Source organism: Phocoena phocoena, chromosome 14, assembly GCF_963924675.1.
Source record: "Phocoena phocoena chromosome 14, mPhoPho1.1, whole genome shotgun sequence".
Classification (NCBI taxonomy): Eukaryota; Metazoa; Chordata; class Mammalia; order Artiodactyla; family Phocoenidae; genus Phocoena; species Phocoena phocoena.
In genome coordinates, this window is record NC_089232.1 from 65,518,170 (window position 1) to 65,544,686 (window position 26,517).

At 53.1% G+C, this 26,517-nt stretch overlaps 1 protein-coding gene across 1 annotated transcript in view; it reads left to right on the forward strand.

Annotated features, from left to right (window-relative positions):
* Positions 1-26,517, forward strand: part of GALNT14 (polypeptide N-acetylgalactosaminyltransferase 14) — a 224,264-nt gene that overhangs the window by 157,040 nt on the left and 40,707 nt on the right. Inside the window, exons 3-8 of the mRNA XM_065890762.1 lie at positions 6,623-6,721; positions 13,078-13,145; positions 15,252-15,317; positions 15,445-15,566; positions 22,903-22,990; positions 23,761-23,845. Coding sequence (XP_065746834.1) covers positions 6,623-6,721; positions 13,078-13,145; positions 15,252-15,317; positions 15,445-15,566; positions 22,903-22,990; positions 23,761-23,845 — 528 coding nt within the window. The remainder of the gene's footprint in view (positions 1-6,622; positions 6,722-13,077; positions 13,146-15,251; positions 15,318-15,444; positions 15,567-22,902; positions 22,991-23,760; positions 23,846-26,517) is intronic.

Consider the following 26,517-nt stretch of genomic DNA (forward strand, 5'->3'; position numbering starts at 1 on the left):
GACAAAGTGGAGAGTGGCATGGACATATATACACTACCAAACGTAAAATAGATAGCTAGTGGGAAGCAGCCACATAGCATAGGGAGATCAGCTGGGTGCTTTGTGACCACCTAGAGGGGTGGGATAGGGAGGGTGGGAGGGAGGGAGAAGCAAGAGGGAAGAGATATGGGAACATGTGTATGTGTGTAACTGATTCACTTTGTTATAAAGCAGAAACTAACACACCATTGTAAAGCAATTATACTCCAATAAAGATGTTAAAAAAAACCTTCCCTGAGGTGTGGATAATTTCATCAAGGAAGTCACTGCCCAGCTCCCAAGTGGCAAAGGGTTGGCCCAGTGTGTCCCACCCCAGGCCTGATTTCCACTGTGTCATGCTGCATGTTTGCGTGACCTTTCCCCTTTCTCTAACTGCCCTCAGCCTCCCCTCTGGGGTGCCAGAGCCCCGCTTCGAGAGTTTGCCTCCTAGACACAGAGCCATTGTCAGTTCTGGACATTTTAGGGATAATTATTATGCTGTACTCTCTGCTTCCAAGTCACTGGGTCTGCCTCTCCATCACTCCCTCCTGTTTTCACACTCGAGAATAAAATCCCAAATGTTTCTAATTTTTTTTTTTTTTGCGGTACGCGGGCCTCTCACTGTTGTGTCCTCTCCCATCGCGGAGCACAGGCTCCGGACGCGCAGGCTCAGCGGCCATGGCTCACGGGCCCAGCCGCACCGCGGCACGTGGGATCTTCCCGGACCGGGGCACGAACCCGCGTCCCTTGCATCGGCAGGCGGACTCTCAACCACTGCGCCACCAGGGAAGCCCCCAAATGTTTCTGATTTATGACCTCATCTTTTCTCCCTGCTGCCCAGTGCTAAATGGGGGTGGTGATCATCATAACACTCTGTTTACGGGCTGCTGCCCAGTGCTAAATGGGGGTGGTGATCATCATAACAACACTCTGTTTACGGGCTGCTGCCAGTTTAATGAGCTTGTGCAGTAAATAAAAGGCACGTGCACAGCATTGCAGTTCCGTGATAACTGACGGCCATCCTCACTTGGGGTGTTTCTAAATCCGCGCTTGGCACCTGTTCAGGTGCAGGGATGAGGCGGGGTAGGCAGCAGAGCAGCGATTGGCTGGTGGAGAGATGGAAAGAGATGGAAGAGGAAGCTGTGACCCCGTGCCAGGGGTTAGCATCTCAGAACACCTCTCTGGAAGCATCCTCAGACAATAAATGACACTGAACACTCAAGAAGTGGATGGTTAGGAAGCACTGTGAGGCCCACCTGAACTTGGAGAAATTAAGTCAGTTGAATGTTTCTTTAAGAAATGAAACGTCAACAAGGAAACTACAGGTGGAGAAGCAGCTCAGAGGAGCGCGCATCATGCAGGAGCTGCTGTGGCGATCAGGACGGCAGCCCAGGGCTGGCATCTGTCTCTGCACACAGCGGTGGTCCCGCCCTTCCTCCTGGTTGCACCCTCACACCCATCTTTCCTGCTTGCTAGCTCTTCTCTCCAGTAAAACCCCTGAATCTTTAATAAATTACAAACATGTTTCTCGTCCATCTGCCGGCGCCAGATCTCAGTGTTGGCAGCTTTTTCCATTTCCCTGATGCCCCTAATAGATCTTGCCGTTTGATGAATCTTTTAGATCCTCTCACAGGAAGCCCACGCACATTCTGAGTCCCCACGGTGGCCTGTTTTAAGGATTTTTCCTGGCCCCTTGGCCTTGTTGCTGTCAGTGCCCAGGGCTCGTGTCCAAGCGGGACTGCAGCCCCCCTGGGCCTTGAAGGGCAGGTGGCTCATGCACAGGGCTTGGGGAGGTGGGCCCTGTCCCCTCGGGCTCCTGTGCCTTAACCAGGTTGAGTTCACAGTGGATGCTAGGGACAACTACCACATTAGAAGTCACGGAACCTGGACGCAGCTCATCTCGGCCGCTCACCAGGTGTGTGAGCTTGAGTGAGATCCTGAGCCGCAGTTGCTCTCATCTGTGGAGGAGAGGTTCTCAGAGGCTGCTGTGAGGGTCCGAGGAGACGGAGGATGAGTCCAGGCACCATGAGCTGAGAGCAGGGGCAGGAGGAAGACGGTGCTGAGTGCCGGGAGCCGGGAGCCGGGATGCCCGTTCCTCAGAGCTGTGATGCACCGCCTCCTGCCGGCCTGCCCTCCCTTGGGCCTGTGCACACAGGAGGCGCTTATGGGATTTCTGCCTAGCCTCGAGGAAGAGCCCCTGTCCTTTATCCTGCAGGAGCAGGAGGCTGGAGGGGGCTGAGCCCCAGGAGCAAAGCAGCCCAGGCGCCAATGGACGCCTGTTGGGCCAAGTTCTGCCCACTTTAGGAGGTTGGACTGCGTCATCTCCAAGCCCCTTCCTTCCTTGGCTGAACTCTGAGTTTGTAGTTCCTGTCCAAAAGCATTGAGCATTGCCTGGAGGCAATATTACTATTACGATAATAATTCTCACCACCATTTACTCAGCAGCTATGAAACACCACGTGTTTTGCCTGTATTCTCTGCAATCTCCACAAACAAGCCTGAAAGGGAGGTATTTGTCCTCAGTTTACAGGTGACAGCACTGAGGCTCAGAGAAGGTAAAGGACGTGCCCGGGGGCACAGGATTCACATTGATGTCACAGCCCAGGTTCCTTTCTCTAACACTGATGCTCTCTTTGCTCTCTTTACCGCCTCTTGCCTCCCAGTGCCCCTCACCCGCTGTCAGACAGGGCACAACCACTCACTAAGGATGCCTTTCCAGCCTGTGCGAAATCTGGCTCCACCCAGCGGGAGGAGGAGTCTGCAGGTTTAAACGTGATGTTAAAAATAATGATAGGGCTTCCCCGGTGGCGCAGTGGTTGAGAGTCCGCCTGCCGATGCAGGGGACACGGGTTCGTGCCTCAGTCCGGGAGGATCCCACATGCCGCGGAGCGGCCGGGCCCGTGAGGCATGGCTGCTGAGCCTGCACGTCCGGAGCCTGTGCTCCGCAACGGGAGAGGCCACAGCGGGGAGAGCCTCGCGTACCGCAAAAAGAAAAATAATAATAATAGTAATGATAGTCACTATTTGTCAAGCATCTGTTATTACCTAACATATTAATAATTTAGGGGGAAAATCTACAAGTTAAAAGTTGTTGTCTCCACTTTCCAGATGAAGATACTGAGTCCTGGAAAAGTGAATGTGGATGTCCAGCCGCACAGTTGAGCCTCAGCTGCAGGTTGATTTCGTTCAAATCAACCATGCTTATTGCACGTCAGCTACGATCAAAGCTTCCGATTACTGATGCTCTGGGAACATTTAGCAGGAGAGCCTTGGGCCCAAGCTCTGTTTTACAGATGAGCAGACAGCAGCCTGCAGAGGTGGGTGGTTCACCTACCGTCTCGCAGCTGGTCAGTGGTATCCAGACCCCTGGGCCAGTATTCTGCCAACTGCCTCACTGGGCATCCGGCCTGCGGGTCCAGAGCCATGCTGTGAGGGGGATGCTGTACCCTGTTTGCGTCCATCTATCCCTATCTCACCCTGTGAGATCCAGCACCTCCTCCTCCATGAAGCCTTCTTCACATTCACCCCGCCCCCGGGCAGAGGTCCGCTTCCCTCTGCTCTCCCAGCGCCACATGCATGCTGCTGCGTCACTGTGCGGCCATACTTCTGCCTCCCAGCTGGATGCCTCCGAGGCAGGAAAAGGAGCCCCGTCCCCAAAAGCTCTCTAAGCGGGTAACTCCCAGTACCTCCTGCACCAACTTGCCCCCGAATAGCTTACCTCATAAAAGCTGGGATTTGGGATCCCATCACCGCCCAGGGTGTGGAATGGGACGCCGTCTCCAGCGCGGTGCCCAGGCCTGACCCTCAGCGCAGCCCTGGCAGCACGGCCTTCTCAGTCATCATGCTCGTCTGTCTTCTCTCCCCATCTCTGACGGAGACAGGGAGGTTCTGCCAAGTTCTCTGCTTTATCACCTTCCTATAAGGAGACAGATGATTATCCTTCCACTCCCTGACATCCCCCTCATTCCTCTTGGTGCTGACAATGCTCACTGCCGCCTACCCCTCTGCCTGGGTCCCTCCCAGCCCCTCCTTGCCCGCCATGGACCCTGCAGCACACCAATCGAGGGACCCCCCGCCCCAAGTCCACCTCTGCCAGCCCCCTGCCCTCCTCCCTCCCCACTGCTCCCAGCTTAGACTCAGGTCTGAATCCAAAGGTAGGCAAGTCCAAGGCCTCTTCTCACTAGGGGCCATTTCGAGGCATTTTCCTCCTCTTTTATAATGGTTATTTAATGAACAACAAATCACCCCCAAACTTTAGTGGCTTAAAACAACAGGAATCATTGATTGTCCTTATGGTCTCTGTGAGGTAGGAGTTCAGAGCATCTTGGCTGGGCAGTTCAGGCTTGGAGCTGCTAGAGCTGCCATCATCTGGAGGCTTGACTAGAGCTGGTGGACCCACTTCCAGAGGAGCTCGTTCCTGTGTCTGGCAAGTTGGTGCCGGCTGTGGGCAGGAGACCTTAGTTCCAACACACGTCAGCGTCACTCCACAGGGCTGCTTGAGTGTCCTCACAGCATGGCAGCTGGCTTCCCTCCAAGTGGCCAAGGCAGAGTCTTCGGCGCTTTTATGATTTAGCCTTAGAAGTCACACACTGTCACTTCCATCATTTTCTATTAGTCCTATAAGCTAGCCCTGATTCAGTGAGGGACAGAACTATATACCTCCCCTTTTAAAAGCATAAAAGGCTAAGTCATCAGCTGACCTAGGAATGCATTTCCTGAATTTCTTTCTCTCTTTCTCCATGAATGGGCATCTGATACACTTATCTCTTGTTCTAGGGACATGGAGATAGACAAGGGTCCTTCCCTAGAGGAACTCATAGTCAAGTGGAGGAGATAGTCCATCTTGAAAAGTGCCAGGAGAGAGATATGTACAAAATTTGGGGAGCACAAAGCACAGGTCATTACCTATCTGGGGGAGTATGGAACGCCTTTGCAGACGAGATATTTGCTCTGGATCTTGAAGGATGAGTAGGCGTTCAGCAGGTGGAGAAAAGAGAAAGGACACTGCTCCATGCAGAGGTAATAGTTGAGAGCAGCGGCAGAAAGTTATGGCAGCATATGAAGTTGCAATTGTGGAAGGTCTTGAAGGCTGTGATAGGGAGTTTGGACTTTCTGTATCAGGAGCCACTGAAGGCTTCAGGCCAGAGGAACACCTGGGCAGAGCTTTGTGGTAGACTGGACATGACTGGCAGGGACAGAGGATGGAGGCAAGATGACTGGTCAGGAAACTGCTGCAGGAATCCCCCAGAGGAGTAAAGACTCTCTGAGCTGGGCCCATGGGGACTAGAAAGGAGAGGTGGGTTCAGGGGGTGGGGATTTATTAGTAGGTGGAGCTGACGTGATGTGGTGAGAAGTTGTCTCTGTGTGGGGAGCACAGGCAGGTCTGAAGGTCATGACCAGCCTTTCCACTGTCTCTTCCCCTGCGGCCTTCCTTTCCCAATTCTTGGCTCCTTGTGGCTGACCCATCCCAGTCTGTACTCAGGTCCTGAGCACAACAGCCCTGCCTGTCTATGTAAGTCCTCTTATTCAGGGTTTGCTCTTGTAGGAAAAAGTGTTCAGAATTATTAGGGAGGCCAAAGGGACGTCATGCCCATTGGCCTAGGATTGAGGTTCTTCAGTGTTTCAGGCCACAGACTTCTTTGAGAATCTACTGAAAGCTATGAACCATCTTCCCAGGGAAGAGAATAAAAACACATTTGTGTATACAAGTTTGCAAACTATGTCAGAGGGCTCACAGCCTCCTTGAAGTCCATCCTTGGGTCTCTGGACCCCAAGTTAAAAGCCCCAAGAAAGCCCCAAGCCTAGGAAGAAATTAGAAAATAAGGAGAGGAAATGTTTGACTCACCAAACATCTGTTCTTTACTTCCTCGTTTAATACCCCTGGAACAGCAAGAAACAGGAGGCAGCATTTACCCAGGATCGCCCCTGGTGGCCCCAGCCTCACTTGGTGGGTTTATTTCCATTATTATAGTAATTCTCGGGCTGCGGGCTACAATTTTCACTTGCAGTGAGGTATTAAGTTGATATTACCCCACCTGTAATTGTCATACAAAATGATCCTGGACATGGGGAAGTGAATGCTTTTTCAAGACGGCGTTTTCCTACGAATGCTGGGTTTTAGGGCTCTGCCTCTTTAAATATGCAGGATTTCGGTGTGTGTGGCCGGAAGTCAGAGGTCAGCGTGGTGTGGTGGGCTGGAGCTGCTGGCCCAGAACACAGTGAGGCCTTGGCAGGCTGGGATGGACACAGACTGGGCAGCAGAGCCCAAGGCTCGGGGGTGGGCTTATGTGGCTACCAGGAACTATGTGCTGTAACCCAGGCACGCGGCAAATCCCGCATTTATGTTCTGTACGTCAACTTAATTCGACTCCAAGCCCAAGTTCCCCCGAGTTGGTGGGAGATTCAGCTCTAATCATTCTCGGAGCTTCCTGGGCTCCCCCGTAGGGCCAGGTGAGGCCCTGGGGTCTTACACAGTGCTGTGCAGCTGGAGGGGGCCCCACCAGACACCAGGCATCTGTCCACGCCAGTCATGCCCTTGGTTCCAGCCCTTGAGATCTGCTTCGTCTCTAAAGGTCTTCTTGTCCCGCTGCCTTGCCTTCCCCAGATGCACCCTGCTGGGGTACTGCGCGGACCTCCCTCCCACCAGCATCATCATCACCTTCCACAACGAGGCCCGCTCCACCCTGCTCAGAACCATCCGCAGGTAAGAGCTCTCCCGTCTGTCAGCCTTCCAGGCTGGTGCTTGGTGAGGGCATGTCTGCCCGCGTGGGGAGGGGGACCAGTTCAAGTGTTTCTAAGTACCTGCCAGGCACTGTTCAGGACACTCCACATGTATCTGCTAGTAGTCACTCCTCACGCTCCTATGAGGGCAGCTATTATCCCATTATACAGGAGGAAAGATAGAGGCCTGAGGCATCGGGTTACTTATAGAAGGTCACTGGAAGTCATAGAGGACTTGGTCCCAGAGCACGTGCCCTTAACCACTGCGTAGACTGCCTCTAGAACATGAGTTCTCATTTCCACAGCTGATGAGGAAGCCGGGGCCCCGAGAGGCTGAGTACATCCTCCACCCCCAGCATCAGTCTGGGATTAGAACTCGGGTCTGCCAAGAGCATCCAAGAGAGACTCCTTGCCTTCCAGGCTGACCTCTTCTCCTCCTTGGAGGAGTCTTCTGATGCCACGCACCTCCATCCCCCTCAACACATGCGCACACGCGCACACACACACACACACACACACACACCCATCAGGGCCTTCTTCTGGGCTGCTTCTCTGCACATCTCTACTCTAGCACTTAATGCATTTTTCCCAGATGTAATCCTCAATGAACTCCTGACGGGTAAGGCCTGTATCTTATTCATGTCTTACCTAACCTCCCTGTGGCATAATAATTAGTCCTACGGCAAAGAGCTGCTTTGGTTAATTCAGGTAAAGGACTGAGACTGTGCTGGCACAGAGCAGCCATCCCTGTATCTGCACAGCTAGTGAGCTCTGAAAAGAAAAGAGGCTCTGGGGTACCTAAAACGGCACCAAACTTGGAGTCTGAAGACCTGGGTCAAGTCCCCACCCTACCACTTCCTTGCCTTGTGACCTTGGATAGGTCATTAGCCACATCTATAAAGATGGTGATAGAAAGGTCTTTCATGTTTCAAGCTCTATCACATTTCCCACAAGAACACATTACCCTGGAACATTTGGGGGCCATTATAATGTGGGGACCCCAGGTCCCCCATGCTTTCCTTACACTATGTTTTTGTTCTCAGGGGCACTTCAGCTGCTGCCCTCAGACTCACCCCTCTCAGCTCTAAGACATATTTCTCGTTCTCTTCCTGCTGCTTCTCCGTGTCTTTATAACAGTAATAATGGTACTTTATGATAATAATATTAACATGTTAAATGTATGCTGAGCTTTATGGTCCACAGAACACATTTTTTTTTTTTTTTGCGGTACGCAGACCTCTCATTGTTGTGGCCTCTCCCGTTGCGGAGCACAGGCTCCAGACGCGCAGGCTCAGGAGCCATGGCTCACGGGCCCAGCCGCTCCGCGGCATCTTCCAGGACCGGGGCACGAACCCGTGTCCCCTGCATCGGCAGGTGGACTCCCAACCACTGTACCACCAGGGAAGCCCCACAGAACACATTTTATCTCTCACTTCAGTTGGAGCCCCGTAGAACCTTGTGAAGTCCAGGTGCACCTAGTGAACGGAGGCCAAGTCCACAGAGCTGGGAAGCACAGGAGCCAGGATTCGGGTTTCTGACTTCCTGGGTGGAAGTGGGGAGCAGTAGGGGTGCAGCCCCAGCGCCTCTGTCTTCCCCCAAGGCCCTGGTGCCCTGCACTCTGAAGGGGACTTGGGGCCCATCGACGTGATGCTCTTCAGAAGGCGCCGTGAAGTGCCAGACTGTACCCCCAGTTCTGCTGGGTGCTTTGCTGAGAGAGCTCAGGACCTCTTTCCTGCCTCTCAGGAACTTCAGTGTGAGCCAGGGGCCTGGCTCAGACCCAAGTGTGATGAATGAAAACATCAGAATTAGGGCCCGAGAGCCAGGTATGACCAGACGGGCAGTAACATCATTAGCAGGCAGGGCGGAAGTGAATTTTAGGGGTGGAGGCAAGAAGATTACTTCTAGGAAATTCCGTGGCCAGGTGTCATTTGCCTTGGGAGTCCGTACCTCCCTTTTACTCCCTATCCTGTTGCACAAATAAATCGCTAGCCACTGAGAGAGAATTGAATGAAGACCACTTCCTATCTCACTTTTGTTGATGAAAGGATCTTTTCTAAGGCGTCTTTTCATCTTTAACTTTCTAGAATTCTCATGGCTTTGCTGCCAGGCTCTGGCAAGGGAAGGATGCTCGAGGAACTGGGAAGGACCGAGTTGCCCTCTCGTCCCTCCCATGCAGCGCCTGGCCAGGCCTTGGTCCCTCTGCCCGTCCCTGCCCAAGCTCCTGCATTAGCCGGGGATGGGGGGTGGGGGAAGGCACACATGGGGGCGCTCAGAGCCAGGCAGAGGCACGATGTAGTGGGTGATGCGGGGAGGGAGAGAGAGTCACAGCCTTGATGCGATCGGGGACTTTTCTCACTTAAGGACTGAGAAAAGCCCTGAAGAATGGTTTGTCTTGACTGGTGTTGCCACGAGACCCTGTGCCTGTGTGAGGCCCAGGGCCGCCCCCTTCTTTTGGAGCATCCTCCGGCCCCCTGCCTCCCAGGGGGGGCTCCGGAGCATGCTGACTGGCCAGTTTATATCTTGAATCTCCTTGCTGTGGCTTTTGCTAATAGCCTAGATTTAGAGGAGAAGTCTCTCAGATTCAGGTGGTTAAGAAATTGGACCCTGGGGCCAGATTTGCCCACTCTGCCCTTACCAGCTGTGTGACCTTGGGCACCTCCTTCACCTCTCTGCCTCAGTTTCCTTTTCTGCCAAACAAGGAATACTGGTAATAACTGCCTCACCTGATTGTGGAGAGGAGGGAATGACTTCAGGTAGGTGAAGGCCTTGGAACGGCGCCTGGCACAGAGTGAGCCTGGGTAGGGACAGCAGGTGCCATGAGGCACCCCCAGCCTGGGTAGGCAGCAGGGTTCTGATGCTGTGACTCTCAAGCTTGAGCAGACATCAGAATCCCCTGGAGGGCTCGTTAAAACATGGTTTCTTGGGCCCCATCCCCACGTATTCCAACTCAGTAGGTCTAGAGTGGGGCCCAAGACTTTGCATTTCTAACAGGTCCCCAGGTGATACTGATCCTGCTGGTGCTGGGATCACATGTTGAGAACCAGTATCGCCATCATTGTCAGTCCTCAGATTCCGGGAGCAGCTGCTGGGCACCAGGCAGGGTGCTAAGCTCCTTTTCTGTGGCTGAGGCAGTGTGCTGACAGTTCAGTACTTCCTGAAGCTCTCCGGGCAGTGAATGGCAGATCCGCAGACACAGCACTCGAACCCAAGTCGGTCTGACTCCAGAACGACTAAACTCAACTGTCAACCGGCCCCAGGTCTTCATTCAACCGGTAGTTATGGAACGTCTGGTAAACGCTGCCTGCCTATAGCCCCGTGCAGTTCTCAAAGCAATTTCAAATACATTTCCTCATTTCATACACACAATAACCTGTGAAGTAGGTCAAGTGTTAACATCACCTGCCTTTGCAAGGAAGATGTAATTACAGATGGAAATGAAGGCTGGGACCTTCCCGGTGTCTTGCTCAGGATCACATCGTAGTGGATGGTAGAGGCTGCCTGGCCTCCCACGCTGCTGTACCTGCCATCTCTCAGGGGGCTCCGGGGGGCCCCATGGTTAGGGCGCGGCGGGCAGAAGGTGTAGACGCTGCCGGCAGCCGCCCTCTGGCAGAGAGCGAGCTGTGGATAGGAGACTCAGTTCTAGGATAATTCCCAGGACGAGCGTGACCCCCGATGCGCCCATGAGGCGAGCACTCACTGCCCTGCGAGGCTGTGAAAAGAAAGGGCTCAGAACAGTGCAGTGGGGGTGAAGCAAGGAAAAAGCCGGGCCCTGGAGGAAAGGGAGGGTCGGCTTGGCTGTAGAGGGACTGGTGAGCTGTCCTGGCAGAGAACTGGTGAGACCAAAGGAGGGAGATGGAAGCTACCAGGGTCCAGGGGATGAGGGTGGGGTGTGCAGAAGAGAGGACCCAGGGGGACCATCTGGGCTGAGCCAGGTCCCCTGGGCTGGACTTGACCTGCCTCCTTCTCCAGCCACCCCAGGCGCCCAGAGCACCTGCCCATCTCAGGCCCTCCCAGCCCCGAGTCACTTTTTCGGTGCCCCTACCATCCCTCCAATTGCTCTGTTTAGAGGAGCAAAAACCAGCCAGGTGTCACTAGGAAATGGTGTAATTAGCACTTACCGCTGACGATTTCATTCTTTTTCATTTTTTCTTCTTTTTTAAACCCTGGACATTTTTTATTCGCTAATCATCTCTCAGTTCAACCAGCACAGAGCTGCACGCGATTTACCTTTTGATGTTCACAGAAGACAACTCTTGAATTTCAAAGAGCCGGCAGGGATTTGGGGAGATCGCGTGCAGAAGCTACAGCCGTAATCAAACCTCATTAGAGGGTATTCTTCCAGCAACTTTTTCCTCTCTCTCAGCCTCGCTCTCCCCATCCCACTCTGATTAGAGGGCTGGTTGTTGGGTTTGGTGTGTTTCCTTTCGGATGATTGTGGCGAGGGTTCCCTCCCACCACCTCCTGCCCGCCCTGTCCCCACCTCCCAACAGCGGGCTCAGGGCTTGGGGTCGGGGTTCCTCTCTCCCCCTCACACTAGTTGCCATGGTGAGAACTACGGTTTCATGAATAAAGGTAGCTCCAGGCGAAGTTCTCCTCCTGGAAAGCCTCTGCATCCTGCTTAGAAAGGACAGCTCACCAGAAACAGGGCTCAGGTGCGCACATGCCTCCGCCAGCGCCCATCTGAAGCCCGTCCTCAATACACGCAGGGCGCTGGGTGCCCCACGGTGGGTGGTGTGGCCCGGGAATGTTTCTGAGGAACCGTGCAGTTTGGCATGTTCAGGAGAAGCAGGATCCAGCCATCTCAGGCCTGAAACCCAGAATGAACCCAGAAACCTAACCTTGCCCTGTGGGTACAGATCCACAGCACAGGAGAGGAAATGAAGTCAATTCAAAAATCACCACTGATGCGCAGAACAGTAATAATTGCTACACTTTTTATCACTGTTATCAGCAGACACTGTGCTAAATGTTTTAGAAACGTTCTCCTTTAATTCTCCCAACAGCCCTGTGAGTGATAGGTGCTATTATTATCCCTGTTACACAGATGGGAATACTTCACTGCACAGAGCAGTAAAGCAACCTGCCCAAGGTTACACAGCCTGTAGTAAGTAGCTCCTAGACCACAAGCTTCTCACAGAGCTCACATCTCCTTTGATCCTCATCATACACCCAGCGCCCAGCACATAGTAGGTGTGCACTAAATGGAGTGAATGGTCATGGGCCAAGGCACAGCTGGACTCTGGCAGTACAGACGGTAGCTTGACACGGCCCCTGCCGCCGGGGAGGTGGCCATTTTGATGGGCCAACAAAACCAGCCCTTGGAGTCAGGCTGGTGTGAGAGCCGCAGGAAGCTTCACATACGAACAGCTGAGGGACCCCAGAGGAGGAAGCAGTTCATTCTCACTAAGTGGCTTGGAAAGGCGCTAGAGAGGAAATGACATTTGAATGGATCCTTGTGGCACAGGAGGGGCATTTCACGCTGTGGCAGTGGTAGGAGAACGGCCCTCGGTTGTAACAAGCAGGATGTCTCCAGATAAAGGCACTGGGCACGAGGAGTCTGGAAAGAGGGCTGGCTCCAGGTCGGGAAAAGCCGTGAAGAGCTTGCTGAGGGTTTGGGGTGTAGATTGTGGGGAGCCTTTTGTCAACCTATGCACTTGCATTAGTGAGGAAAGTCACACGATCGGAGATCAGATCTATTCTTCAGAAAGCTCACTCTGGAGGTCACGGGAGGATGGCCTGACAGGTCGGGCTACTGAAAAAAAACAGGCCAAAGAGGTTGGATCAGGTTGGAGGTATAAGAGGTGAAGGTGATCTGAGTGATACTTTTCAAGGAAAACCAGCACATCTTGGTCACTGGTGTGAGGCAGGATTTCGGGGAGAGGGAGGGTCGTTGAGGGTGGCACTGGATCTCTTGGTGCTATGTGGGTGGTGGTGACATTCACTAAGACAGAGCAGAGTTGTGTCCCAGTGGCTCACAGTGAGCAGTGTGACTGGACAAAGTTTTTCGGTTGTTCTGAGTTTTATTCTTCAAACGCACTGGTGTCTATTTAAAGCTCAGGTTGAGGGCTTCCCTGATGGCGCCGTGGTTGAGAGTCCGCCTGCCGATGCAGGGGACGCGGGTTCGTGCCCTGGTCCGGGAAGATCCCACATGCCGTAGAGCGGCTGGGCCCGTGAGCCATGGCCGCTGAGCCTGCGCGTCCGGAGCCTGTGCTCTGCAACGGGAGAGGCCACAACGGTGGGAGGCCCGTGTACCGCAAAAAAAATAAAAAATAAAGCTCAGGTTGATACATGTATTTGCCGCTGGAAGTCATAATGATCTTTCCTCTTTCAATCTCACAGCATATTAAACCGCACCCCTATGAATCTCCTCAAGGAAATCATATTAGTCGATGACTTCAGCAATGACCGTAAGTACTATTGCTCTCCTGTGCTGTGGACACAAATGTCTGTTCCCAGCCCCTGTGTAACCAGCAGAGGTGAGCCCACTGCTTCCCTGGGGGTGGAAGAAGCCTGGGTTTATAGTAGGTTGGAAGACATTGAGTGTCCAGGCGGGGCTCAAGGAGTACATAAACCTTACATTTGAGAAACAACGTCTTGGGTTCTCTGCCATGAGTCTTTGAGGATCTAACCAGATCAATTCAGTAGATTCTTGATGGGTTTGGTGTGTGTATGCATGTGTGTCACTGCCCCCAACCTACGTTCCTGGACTTGAAGAGACCCCATACCTTCAAAGAGACCCCAAGCCCTGAAGCAGGGCCCATGACTAGAGATTCCTCACTCATATACTCTGATAATCCATCAGCCTGAGCTGAGGCCACCTACCCTCTTCCTTTCATTCCCATGGCAGGACTCATGGGGAGGGGCTTCAGTCTTGGGGACATCCCATCACTTGGCCATGACACAGTGAGCAGCTGCCTTCCAACCTTCCAACCACTGGTCATTACCATCCCCTAGTCACCCTGTCCAAGAACCTGGGTCCCAGGCAAATTCACGGTCCAAGTCCACTTTCCCCGAGAAAAGCACGAGGGAGGTTTCAGACACCGGTGTGTTCAGTTTGACGGTCGGGTACGATCATCGCAGACGCACTGTTACACTTCAAGTACGGCTCCTCTTCCGGGAGCTGTCATCCCAGCCGCGGTACCGCTGCAGGCAGTCAGCCACTGTCATCCCGGCCGCGGTACCGCTGCAGGCAGTCAGCCACATGCAGGCAGAACCGCTTCTTCCCAGTGACAAACCAGGGGAAGCAGGTGACGGCCGCTGGGGACAGCTCCGAGTCCCAGAGGAGTGGAGTCTCTCCCCGCCAGCCCCGATGCCTGAAGCTGGGCGTCGGAGCCACTACCACACTGGGGTCTGCTGTCGGAAGGCTGGAAACCCACACCTCTGACACAGCCTCAGAACCTTGGAAGTCATGCACGAGTGGGTTGTGCACCAGATCCAGGGTAATCAGATCGGACCTGAGTTCTGCAACTCAGTGATCTGATCTCCCTTCCCTAGTGAGAAAGGGGTTAGAGCTGGGGAGACACTCGTCCTGCTGGGAGGTAGCTGGCACTGAGGCTGGAGACGGGAGTGCTGCTGGATTCACTTAGAAGCAGAATAGCTTAGTGGTTAGAGCATGGCTTCTGGAGCCAACTGCCTGGCTTCAAGTCTGAGACCTGTCACTGACTCACTTACTAGCTGTGTGCCTTGGGCAAATTATTGACCTCTGTGCGCATCAGTTTCCTTGCCTGTAAGATGGGGATAACGATGATATATATGGTTTATATAAGGATGGACGTGTTAACATATTTGAAGCGCTTAGAACAGCACCTGGCTCTGAGGAAGCTCCTCTAAGTCTTTGTGGTCACTCTGTAGAGTCCAGACCCAAGCAGAGAGGCTGAGGTTGGCCAACCAGTGAAGCAAAATCAAAGCTTATGATGTGGAGTTCAGAGCCAAGGAGGGCTGGGGCAGGCAGGCAGGCCAGGGCGACCCAGGGTGAATGCCTAGGATGAGTCTCTTGCCTATCGCAACACATTTCCCTGCATGGTGGAGAGCTGAACCAGCTCTGGGTGACGGGATACACCAGACGGATCCCCTAACAAATAGGGTCTCCTGTATTGAGTCCATGAACTGAAAGGAAACTCCAAAATTTGTCTCATCCATTCTCTGGCCTCCCAGTGGCTTTTTATCAGGCCCCACGTAAGCGAATAGCACTCTGATCATGCTTTGAATGATCTATAAAAAAGCAGAAGTGTCCCCAGGTGACCGTGCCAAGACTTCCCATCTGGCAATGTTCCAGCAAGTACGCAGGCGCCACTGTGTGACTGACCTGCTCCAAAGTGGCCCCCTTGGTGGCCACTTTGCACAGACTGGGCCACGTTGTATTTTGCTAACTGTGGTCAGTCAGCCCCTTCCAAAGCCCACAAACACCCTGGCTTCAAGGCAGGGCACCGCGGTTGGGGGCGGGGACAGCAGGCAGGGCTGCCGCTCACCTCCACCCCCAGGCGCTCAATCCACGTGACCTCTTGTCTTTGCAGCCGAGGACTGCAGACAGCTCATCAAGCTACCCAAGGTGAAATGCTTACGCAATAATGAGCGGCAAGGTGGGTCTGTGCTGCTGGGCGGGGCCGGGGTGGGGGTAGGGGTGGGATGCGTTTGGGCGTGTGTTCTGTGTGGTCCCAGACAATGGAGCGACGCTGGCGCCCACTCGGCCGATTGTCCCTCCTGCAGGTCTGGTGCGGTCCCGGATCCGGGGTGCCGATGTTGCCCAGGGCACCACCCTGACTTTTCTCGACAGCCACTGTGAGGTGAACAGGGACTGGCTCCAGCCCCTGCTGCACAGGGTCAAAGAGGTGAGCGAGGTGGGTTCCGTGCCCCCCACTTCCGTAAGCTCAGGACTTCACATATGTCCTCAATCCCTTGGGGGTTGGGTGGGACAGATTGCTGTCCCCATTTTATAGATGAAGAGAATGGGGGAGAGTGGCCTTCCCCAGGGTCGCCCAGCAGGCAGCGTTGGAACAAAGCCCAGGACCTCTTCTTTGCATCACACTGTCACCCACAGCAGGCCTGCAGGCGGAGCTGCCGATGGCTGGTACATGACACACGCAGCTTCCTGGCCAAGAGAACTGCCCAGAGCGATTTCTCCCAGACGTTAGAAAGTTCCAGAAAGGGAGTGCTGATGAGTGTCATTTGTGAAAAGGAGGCAGTGGAATTAACCAGGCCTCATAATGCAAATCCTGGGGCTTCTGACTTATCTCCAGCCATGTGTCACCCTCATCCAAAGGCCAAGGTGGGAGCCGGGGGTGGATGCTAAGAGACCTGAATTCCTTGCCTCTGTCTGCCCTTAAATTACCCTAGAATTCTGTCTGCTTTCTCTCTCTGGGTCTCAGTTATTCCTCTTGAAATTTAAAAAAAAAATTTTTTTTAATTTTCCCATCATTATTTTATATTCCCAAAAATCCATCCACCCCTCCCCTGCCTTGATCTGCAGAAAGCACTGCATGCTTAGATGCCAGTGTCTGTGACTAGCATTTATGCTGTTCATTTCCTCCCTGAGTTACTGTCTCCTGCAGCTGCTCTGTGAAGTGGGAAGCCGGGTATTTTTAACATACCCATTTCACAGGTGAGGATACAGCCTCTGGGAGAATCATATAATTTGGGCTGATATTTCCTAGCTGGTACCACCAACACCAGAGGCCTCATTGTTGCCTCAACAGCATCTCCCCTGTGCTGTGGTTATTTCCTTCTCGCTCTTGAAGGTGGTAGGTGGCTCCTTGACTCCTATTGCAAAATGACGGTTTTCAGAGGATGAAGGAATTGAGATGTGTGAACCGCTCAGAGTACTGAGAAATCCTTACCAACTTTGTTCATCCATTGAGAGAACCTCGGTGGGTGTACAGAGTTCCGACACCTGGGCCTAGATGTTAAAAACCATCCCGTGACCACTTTCTCTGAGATCGGGAGGGCTTGTATAAGTGTGTGACATAACCAGGTGAAGAGGTCTGGATGGAGACATAGTCGGTTATGAGCAGACCATTCTGTTGAGGGGCTTGGCCCGGCGCCGGAGGCCCTTCCACGTCTTCCCCTCCCTTTGTGCGCCATCTACAAATGCAGCGAGCCCCCACAAGTCTAACATCTTACAAAGCTAGAATACTTCTCCTCCCTGCCCGTGCCCGACACGCCCACTGCTTCATCTCCCTCTAAGCCCTTCCTGTCCCTGGATGCCCTTCCCCACCTCTCCACAACCCCCTTGCTCTCCAGGGCCTCACCCATGTCTCCCCTCCTCCAGGAAGTCTTTCCTGACTGCGTGGCCAGCTGGGATCACTCCCAGCAAGAATTGCCCACTTACCCCTACAATTTTCCTTTTCTGGGTTTAGTTCTCTGTCTCCCTTAACAGATGACAAACCCAGGGCGGCACCAATCACCTCACTGTGGTCACAGAGTAAGGTGCTCAGTGTTTGGAAATGATAATAATACGAAAGTAGATGCAACGGGAGGTGATAAGGTTGGAATAGGAGGAAAACGGGCTCGCTTCGTGCCTCTAAGTTAACTACCAGACATTTATCGAACACCTATTTTGGGCAGAGTTTCGAGGGAGAGTTGGGATGGACCATGGAAAAGGAATCCACACCCTGCTTTCTTCCCCAACCCGGAAACTTTTTTTTTTTTTTTAACATCTTTATTGGAGTATAATTGCTTTACAATGGTGTGTTAGTTTCTGCTTTATAACAAAGTGAATCAGTTATACATATACATATGTTCCCACATCTCTTCCCTCTTGTGTCTCCCTCCCTCCCACCCTCCCCATCCCACCCCTCTAGGTGGTCACAAAGCACCGAGCTGATCTCCCTGTGCTATGCAGCTGCTTCCCACTAGCTATCTCTTTCACATTTGGTAGTGTATATATGTCCATGCCACTCTCTCACTTTGTCCCAGCTTACCCTTCCCCCTCCCCGTGTCCTCAAGTCCACTCTTAGTAAACCCGGAAACTCTTCAAACTGTGTCGTTTAGGGTTTTCATGGAGGTTTCTTTACGTAGGCATGGTTGATGAAATCATTGGCCATTGGTGGTTGAGCTCAATCTCCAGCGTCTCTCCTCTCCTTGGAGGTGGGGGGGAAATGGGGAAGGGAATGTGAGGGGGTTGGGCATGGGGCTGCAATTTCCAGCCCTTTAATCACGTGGTTGGTTCCTCTGGGAACCAGCCCCACCCCCCAAGAGTCACCTCATTAGTATAAACTCAGATAGAGTGAAAACGGCTTATTATGAGAACAAAAGATACTCCTGTCACCCCCAATCAGTCAGGAAATTCCAAGAGTTTTAGGAGGAACAGAGGCTAAATTCAGATTTCTATTCATATCACAGTGTCACAGTATATACCACATTTTGTTTATCCACTCACCCACTGATGGTCATTTGGGTTGTTTCTGCCTTTTTTACCATTGTGAATAATGCTGCTACAAACATTTGTATACAGGTTTTCCTCTGAGTACCTGCTTTCAGTTCTTTGGGGTACATACCAAGGAGTGGAATTGCTGGGTTGTGTGGTAATTCGGTGTTTGACCTATAAGGACCTCCAGGCTGATGTGTCCCTGCAGGATGCTTTCCTCAGGCATCCTTAATGAACCTGGAGGTCCTTTCCTTCCCCGTGGTGCTGAGTCCATCTCTGAAGCCCTCTTTGAAAAAATGCTCTCTTGTGTATCCCTGCACAGCAGTCCTCCTCTAGGAGTCATGCGGCCCCAAGAGTGGGCTCAGCCCCCCAGGCCAAGCTCCCAGTGCCCACCACTGTCTGACCTAAAGCTTTCATGGCAGAGGGTTGCTCAGACAATCCCCAGACTGTGGTCCCACCCTCCCCTCAGAGGTTTTCACCAGACCCCGACTCTTGATAACAAGATGGTTCTGCTGAGACATCCCCTTCAGGATGGGGAGTGTGGGCGTGTGTCAGCCTCTGTTTCCACGTGTCTTCATATGTGTCTCATCTCAGAGTAAAACATGATTTGATCTTGTGAGTGGAAGTGGAAATTTTAAGCTGTAATTGGAGTTTGGGATTTTCAAAAATAGAAAGAGATAAGGAAGAGGTTGGGCTTGAGCTGTCAGAAGCTGTCCTCAGCTGGTGTTTTCCACATGGAAAATCTCCTTGATTTCCCTTCCTTCCCTTCAATTACATGATGATACTTGAAACAAGCACCAAGTTGTTAGGTTTTTTTAAACAGAGGCTTCTTCCCTGCCACCCTTATCTACATATTCCTTTAGTAGGAAAAAAAGATTTTAAGAAATTTCAATCCCCGTAGCATTTGGCAAATTGATATAAATAATGGCTTACATATGCTTCAGAGCCCTTTCACATGCTTCCTTTCTTGCTCCTTCCAAAAGCCCTGTTAGGAAGGCAGGATAGTTTTGCAAATTATAATTTGCCTTTACTTCATAGATGAAGAAACAGAGTTCCTCAGAGTGTCCTGATTTGCTTAAGGTCAAACGTATTCTAGGGCCTCCCTGGTGGCGCAGTGGTTGAGAGTCCACCTGCCGATGCAGGGGACGTGGGTTTGTGCCCCGGCCCGGGAGGATCCCACATGCCGCGGAGCGGCTGGGCCCATGAGCCATGGCCGCTGAGCCTGCGCGTCCGGATCCTGTGCTCCACAACGGGAGAGGCCATAACAGTGAGAGGCCCACGTACCGCAAAAAACAAAAACAAACAACAAAAAAAACGTATTCTAGATGTCAGAACCAGAATGGGAACCCAGGTCCCTGGCCCCCCTCTCGCTCCCCCATCCCTCCCTCCAGGCTAACAGACACCCCACATTGTACTCCTCTGCTCTCCTGTCCACCACCTTCCCTAGACAGCAAGGTCTTATTCATCTTTGTACCATCCCCAGTCCCTAAACCATAGTAGGTGCTCAGTGATGCTGGTGGATGCAATGAGTGAATGGTCGTCTCTAGAAGTTCTTTGGTTGCCCGTTTACAATGTGGTTTTAATTATATGAGATGGTGGAGAAAGAAGAGAGGTATGACTGGAGGGGTGATTGATGGCCATTGGCTCTCAGTGGGGCTTGGGCTTGGATTTGTGTCGGAGAGGGGGAGGGCGTGTTGTTCTGGATCTGCCGGGGATTTCACCAGCTGCCGTTTGAACTTACCTGTGGACCTAGCCTTAAAGATAAAGCCACTGGAGCACACAGGTGGGGACCTGCAGTGGGTCTGGGCATCTTTATGGAGAGTCCATCCATCCCTGAGCCTGTGTGAGTAGAGGCCATCCTGCTCAGTTGTAATTGATCCACCTGCTTTGCCTCTAGCCATTGACAGTGTCCTCAGAGAGAGTTCATAGCTGCTCTCTTTTAGCCAATGCCAGCTGAACACCTGCTGCCCAGCCAGCTCTGGCCTGGGGCTGAGGGATACAGAAGTGGAGCAGATATGACCCCCAGGGTCACTCAGGGAGGTTTGTGTCCTGTCTTCGAGGGGTCATGTCATCTTCTGCAGCCCCCTCGTAAGGTTGGCCCCACATAGCACTTAGCCCCAAACATCCCTCTCTGCCTATCTGGCCTCCATGACTCTGAGCCAAGCAGCTGTCACAACCGTGTTGTGGAAGGACAGAAACCCTCAGAACGTACAGAAGAGTACCCCAGAGTCTGTCACAGCCCTGGAGGCAGAGCCCATGGGTGGCTTCTGGGGAAGCCTGTGGCCAAGGTAAGCAACCAGCATTTTATTTTGTCTTGCAGTTTCCAAATATTGAGGAAAGATTAAAAATAAACAGTATTGCAGTTTGGGGTCCCCAAGACCACCCTCAGCTTCAGTAATTCACTAGAAGGACTGAGAACTTAGCAAAGATGCTACACACGTGGTTACTGTTTATTACCACAAAGGGATGTGGATTAAAATCAGCAGCGGGAAGAGGTGCATGGGGGGAGTTCCAGGCACGATCGTGCAGTTGTCCCCTCCCAGTGCTGGTGTGCGGGCAGCCCTTGCTTCCCCCAGCCAGGATGTGTGGCAACATGCACGGAGCATTGCCAAACAGGGGAGCCCACCCAAGCCTTGGTGTCCAGGGTTTTTATTGGAGGCCAGTCACATAGACGTGGCTAATCACCGCCATGGTTTCCATGCCCCTCCAGAGGTCAAGCTGAGTTGGCACCCCGTGACCCAAGGCCGTCACCACAAACCTCATCGTTAGCATAGACTATCTGATGTAACCTCAGGGTCCCAGGTAAACAGACACTTTTATAGGCAGAACATGCCAAGGGCTTAGAAGTTACCTCTCAGGAGTTGAACAAGGGCTAAACGTATCTTCAGGTTAATCCTTTATGGCACAAGGGTTTTTACCTAAAGACTCAGTGAAGCTGTAGAGGCCCAAACTCAGCAGACAAAGGCAAAAAGAGGACTTTGTCAGACCCACAGAAGAAGATCAGTCTCTGAACTTCTGAGAACATTTCAGAATTCAAGTCAGGAGAATATCTTTGGGGTGTGTCTCTGTGGAGATGTTGGTGTGGGTGGTGGATGGCTGTGTGTGCATGTAGTGTGTATATACGCACGGACGCATGGTGACAGGGGCCCCAGAGCACTGTGGCAGCTGGGCAGGTGCTGTACAGGAAGCATCTCTGCACATCCCAGAGGGGGAAGCAATGCATTGAAAATGAGCATTTCCTTTCGCGGGAGCCAGTTGGCTTCAGAGGCACCTTGTCACTGTTGAGATGAGCTGTGTGTGGAGGCCAAGGGCCAAATTAAGTCTGTGAATGTCAAGGCGGGTGCTCGGTGAATCTGAGCTTAAAATTAGAAGACGGCCTTATTTATGGGAGAGATTGAATCAGGAAATCAAATGCAAGAGAAACTGCAAGAGAAACAGAAGTTCCTGCCCGTGCTGACCGGGGGTGGTAGGTGCGAAGGATTGGAAAAGTGGTCCTGCCTTGTAGGCCCAGGCCTGTTGTCTCCTCCCAGCTGCTGGATTCCCATTCAGCCAATGAGTCTCCTGGTCACAGCTCAACTATCCTGCCCATGAGAGCCCAGTTTCCCCTCCTGCATACCAGTACGGGAGTGTTCATCCAGAATTAAGGAAGATTTTAAAAACATACGCAATGCCTTGATGGCCCCCAAGAACTGGTGAATTTGTCTTGCAGATTTTGAAACTAGCCCCTGGATGACTTTGATGCCTATCAGCGGGGTAGCCTGGGGGAAGTTGCAAGCAATGAGGCCGGAAAGCTAGAAACAGACCTGTTTTTGATGGTCTTGAATGCCAGGCTAAGGAGTTTGAACCTTATCTTCTTCAAGGCAATTCAAGTTTTTAGCTGTTGAGCTACAGAGTGAGATTTGAAAGACAACTCCGTCAGCCACCTGTAGAATGAAAGGGAAAGGGGTGAGGTGAGGGTGGGGAGAGGAGCTGGGAGTCCACTGCCGCATTCGCCAGGCTCGAGGGGGTAAGGGAGAGTCAGCATCCATTCAGAAAAGCAGTTTTAGGGTTACAGTCGGCAGGATCCATCCAGTTGATGGGCAGAGGTGTAGCTTCTTAAGGTAGCGCCGGGGAGGAAGGGGGGATATGTTGACAGAAATAGGGAACCAAGGGAAGGAGCGTGTGTGGGGAGAGGATGGTGAAGGCACCGCTGAAAGGCCGTGTGCGTCCACATGGAGGGGCCATCCACCCGAGCCTGGAAGTGAGGAGCAAAGTCAGGGCTGGCGGTACAGGCTTGATTATCACAGGTGACAACTCAAGTTTGGAATCTCTGGAGATGCTATGCATCAACTTGCCCGTGAACCATAGGCATAGAAGGTGAGTGTTGGGAAATTCCCACTGTGGAGGTGTGGCTTTGCTTCTTGGAGCTGCAGGCTTTAGGCCACCTTGCTGGCTGACTGTGTCCTCTGCCTCCTGAGAGCCGCATGGCACTGAAGGACTTCAGGGGTCCCGTTCTTCCTGATGTCCCTTTTCTCAGTGTGCAGCATGCTCCAGCCAGCCGCCCCGTGTCTCCACCCTGACTACATGGCCATGAGAAGGCGCCCGGGAGTAAAGGAAAGGCTCTTAGCGTGGTAGGCGTCATAACTGGAGAGGTCGCAGTGTCTGTTGGCCCATTTTATAGATGAGAACATTGAGATCCAGAGAGGAAAGTTCTCAGTCAAGGCCCTGAACCCAGTCTCTGGCCCTCCCAGGGAGATGCCCTACCGAGCCCTGGCCTGGCTCTCTTATGCTGCCATCTGAGCGTGCAGGCCTTCTTTTTACAGGACTACACGCGGGTGGTGTGCCCCGTGATCGATATCATCCACCTGGACACCTTCAACTACATCAAGTCGGCCACGGAACTTAGAGGGGGTGAGTGGGGCTAACACCCTTGCCCAGTAAGGACTTTCTTTTTCTCCTAGTCATTGCTGCCAAGGGGGAAAGTGAGAAAAATCACCTAGTGGTTTGTCTGGAACCTCCAGCCCTGCATCCTGTAATGTCAATAGCTCCAGGGTGGCCCTCACCATGGGGACTGTGAACGGAAGGGCTGGCGGGGTGGCAGGTCACTCCTAGCCCCCTGAGCTCTAGCTCCAACACGGGGTCACTCCAGGGCCTGAGGATTCGAGGGAAGCAAGGGCCCCCCTCCAATGTGGGGCCTGAATTGTTCCAGCATCTCAGTATTGGGTGCCTCCCTCTCTTCAAGGCCCACCACAGTTCTGCCCAGGGCTGAGTGCTGGCTCCTCAAGAGGGGTTTGGGGTGATTCAGCCACTCACAGACCTCCTGCTTACACGCCCCCACTCCCGAGACTCTTGGCCAAGGGCCACACTCCATAACTGTCCATCGTGTCCCCCTTAGGTCCCACTCTTGGGCTCTGTCAACTCCCACTCTTTATCCTGTGCCCTTTGTTCCCTAAGTCCACCCAGCAGAGAAGCCTCAGAGAGGCAGTAGGGGGTAGAGAAAGAAGGAAGCCGGGAGGGAAATCAGGCAGCTGTGTTGCTGACCAGCTTGGGTGAGACCTGTTATCCCTGGGGCCACCTGGGAAACTGGGTACGTTCTTGAGCTTCTAGTAAAGGGACAGAATGAACAAGGTCTGCAGGTACATCAGAGAGACCAAGTCAGCCATGCGGATGCTGTGTTTCAGGGTTTGACTGGAGCCTCCACTTCCAATGGGAGCAGCTCACTCCAGAGCAGAAGGCTCGGCGCCTGGACCCCACTGAGCCCATTAGGTGAGTCAGGGCAAGGGTTAGGGGTGGGCAGATTCATAACCACTTGGCCCTTCCCGCTGTCACATGGTATAGGGAAGCAGTCCATGTGAGATGCTCACACGATTGGGCAGAAACCAAGAGGACCCTTTGCCAGGCCAGCACCGCCTTTGCCCTTGTTTTAGGAGGTTTCCGTCCTCATGGATACTTCTGCTGAAGGGATGGGGGCCGGTGGAGACCTGTGCAGAGGACTTGCCCAGCGCTGTCCACCCACGCACATGCCATGTCAATATTTACGCTTCCAGCTAAACGTTGGAGGGTCCCAGATGGTCCCGTTTGAGCCTCTGACAAGGGAAAAGATGGTTCCTTAGCCCTCAGGTGCTGGATGTCAGGATTCAGCCCAGGTAGGTCGAGTCAGCCATTGCTGTAAGTGGAGGCTGCTGTCCAGGCATGGCCACTGCTATGAACACACACGACTGCTGCGTCCCACGTGAGAACACGACAGGAGCGTCAGCTCTGGGCTGCTTCTGCGGTGCTGCAGATGACTTTGTCCTCATCTACATTCTCACTTCCAGACCCCATTGTGACCCACAGCACAGTGGCCAGATGGCCGCCTGGGGTTCAGGCGCATCTGAGGGCTCGGCGTAGAGTAGAGCTCGGGTCCACCCAGCGGTGTCTGCATCGTGTATGTGGCTTCAGTGTTCCCAAGACTGGAGGGTGCACGTGTCCCAGGCTGTTGCGAACCTCCAATCTAAAACTTTCCTGCCTCCAGTGGAACGTCAGGAGGCCAGCAAGTGCTTCAGGATGTGGAGAGAAGACCACGGGACGGGGATTGCTCCTGCTGGGGTCGCAGGGATGCTCTGGGCTCTTCGGGGCACCTCTGCAACTCGGGGCCTGCCACAGAGTAAATGTTTGATCATTTTCATTGAACTAACTTAAGTCAAACTGAGACTCAGAGGTCTGTGAAGAACTGAGTGGTGACACTCAGACAAACGGTGGGAATTGGGAGAACTTTGCAGTGGGACCTCTGTCGCATCTACCTGCCAGTCCCTCCTCCCTCCTCCCTCCTCCAGCTTTCATGATCTGGCGTGATGCCGAGAGGGAGGTTGGAGCCACGTGGCATGCCAGATAGTGCCATTTGCTCCTAAAGGGAGAGCAGAACCTTCTCACCATCCTCAGGGCCGTGGAGCACACACCAGTGCCTCGGTTACTTGCTGCCGGAAGTGTCTGATGTGGCAAGTGGACCAGGACAAAGTCAAGGTCAAGGCGGTGATGGTGCCGCTGCCTCTGGGTTTCCCTTCCCTGTCCCAGGGGTAGGGTTTTCGGGGCAGGTTCTCTTCTTGTGGGAACATCTCTGCTCATCAGAGGACAAGTGTTTCCCAGAGGATAGTAGGGTGTCGTGGCATCGGGAGACCGAGCTTCTGACCTGCTCCCCGTCAACTAACTGTCTGACATAGAAGAAAACGCCCTTCGCCCTCTGGACCCACGGAATGAGGGGCGGGGTCCCAGAGGGCTTGCCAGCACCCCAGCCGAGATGTTGTGCTTATCGGGTTGCTTGGCTGGACTCTGCAGCCCTTTCCTTTCCAAGTGGCTTCTCCGGAATCTCTTTCAGTGGTCAAGGGGAAGGGAGCTTGGGAGAGGACCCCAAGGAAAGAGAATGAAGATGAGGGTGTGTTTGTTTACTAGGGCTGCTGCAGCAGAGTGCCACAGGCTGCGTGGCTTAAACCGCAGAAACATACCGTCTTGAGCTCTGGAGGCTGGAAGTCCAAGACGGAGGTGTTGGCATTTAGCGGTCATCCTGTGCATCGTCCTCTGCCCCTGTTTTCTCCTGTCCCTGTCTCCAGGATGCGTTATGGCTTCCTTCTTCAGTCATTAAGAGTTACTTCCTGGAAATTTATGGCTGTTGGCCTGACCCACAGCATCTGTTCTCCTAAACTGGGCAGTGTAGAGAAATCTATCAGAAAAGTCCGTGTCCTGCCGTGTGGAGGCAGGGTTGCTTCCTTCTGAGGGCTGTGCCAGACCTTCTCCTGGGCTTGCAGAGGGCCGTCTTCTCTCTGTGTCTCCTCACATTGTCTTCTCTTTGTGCATGTCTGTCTCTGCAACTACATGTCCCCTTTTATAAGACACCAGTCCTATTGGATTAGGACCCACCCGAATAACCTCATTTTAACTTGATCACCTCTGTAAAGACCTTCTTTTTAAATAAGGTCACATTCTGTGGTACTCAGGGTTAGGACCTCAACATGTTTTTCGGGGGATAGAACTCAATCTGTAGCAGAAGGAAAGAGAGGGAAAAAAAGAAGAGAGAGTCCAGTCTCAAGAAATGGATGTGCTGTTCACAGCTGCTGCCGCAGCCCGTCTTCTCTGCCTGGTCAGTGGCCCATGGTCCCCGCTCCCTGTACTGGAGCTCCCAGGAGAGCCCCGCTGGGCAGGGCCTGTGGCAGAAGCCAGGGGGAAGGCTCCCCAGGCCCTCCGAACAGCCGGGGTTCTGAGCGAATCCCGACTGCCCCACAGGAGGTGTGCAGACGAGCATATTAGCCTGTCTGCAGGGTCAGGAGATTTACAGTCGAAGGGAAAAGACCTGGAGCATGTTCCTGTTTGAGGTAAGTGGACAGTATGGCCTCAAGATCAGGACCACCAGGACAGAGAACACGGCAGCAGCCCCCCTCCCGTGACTGACCCTCCTTCTTTTCCTT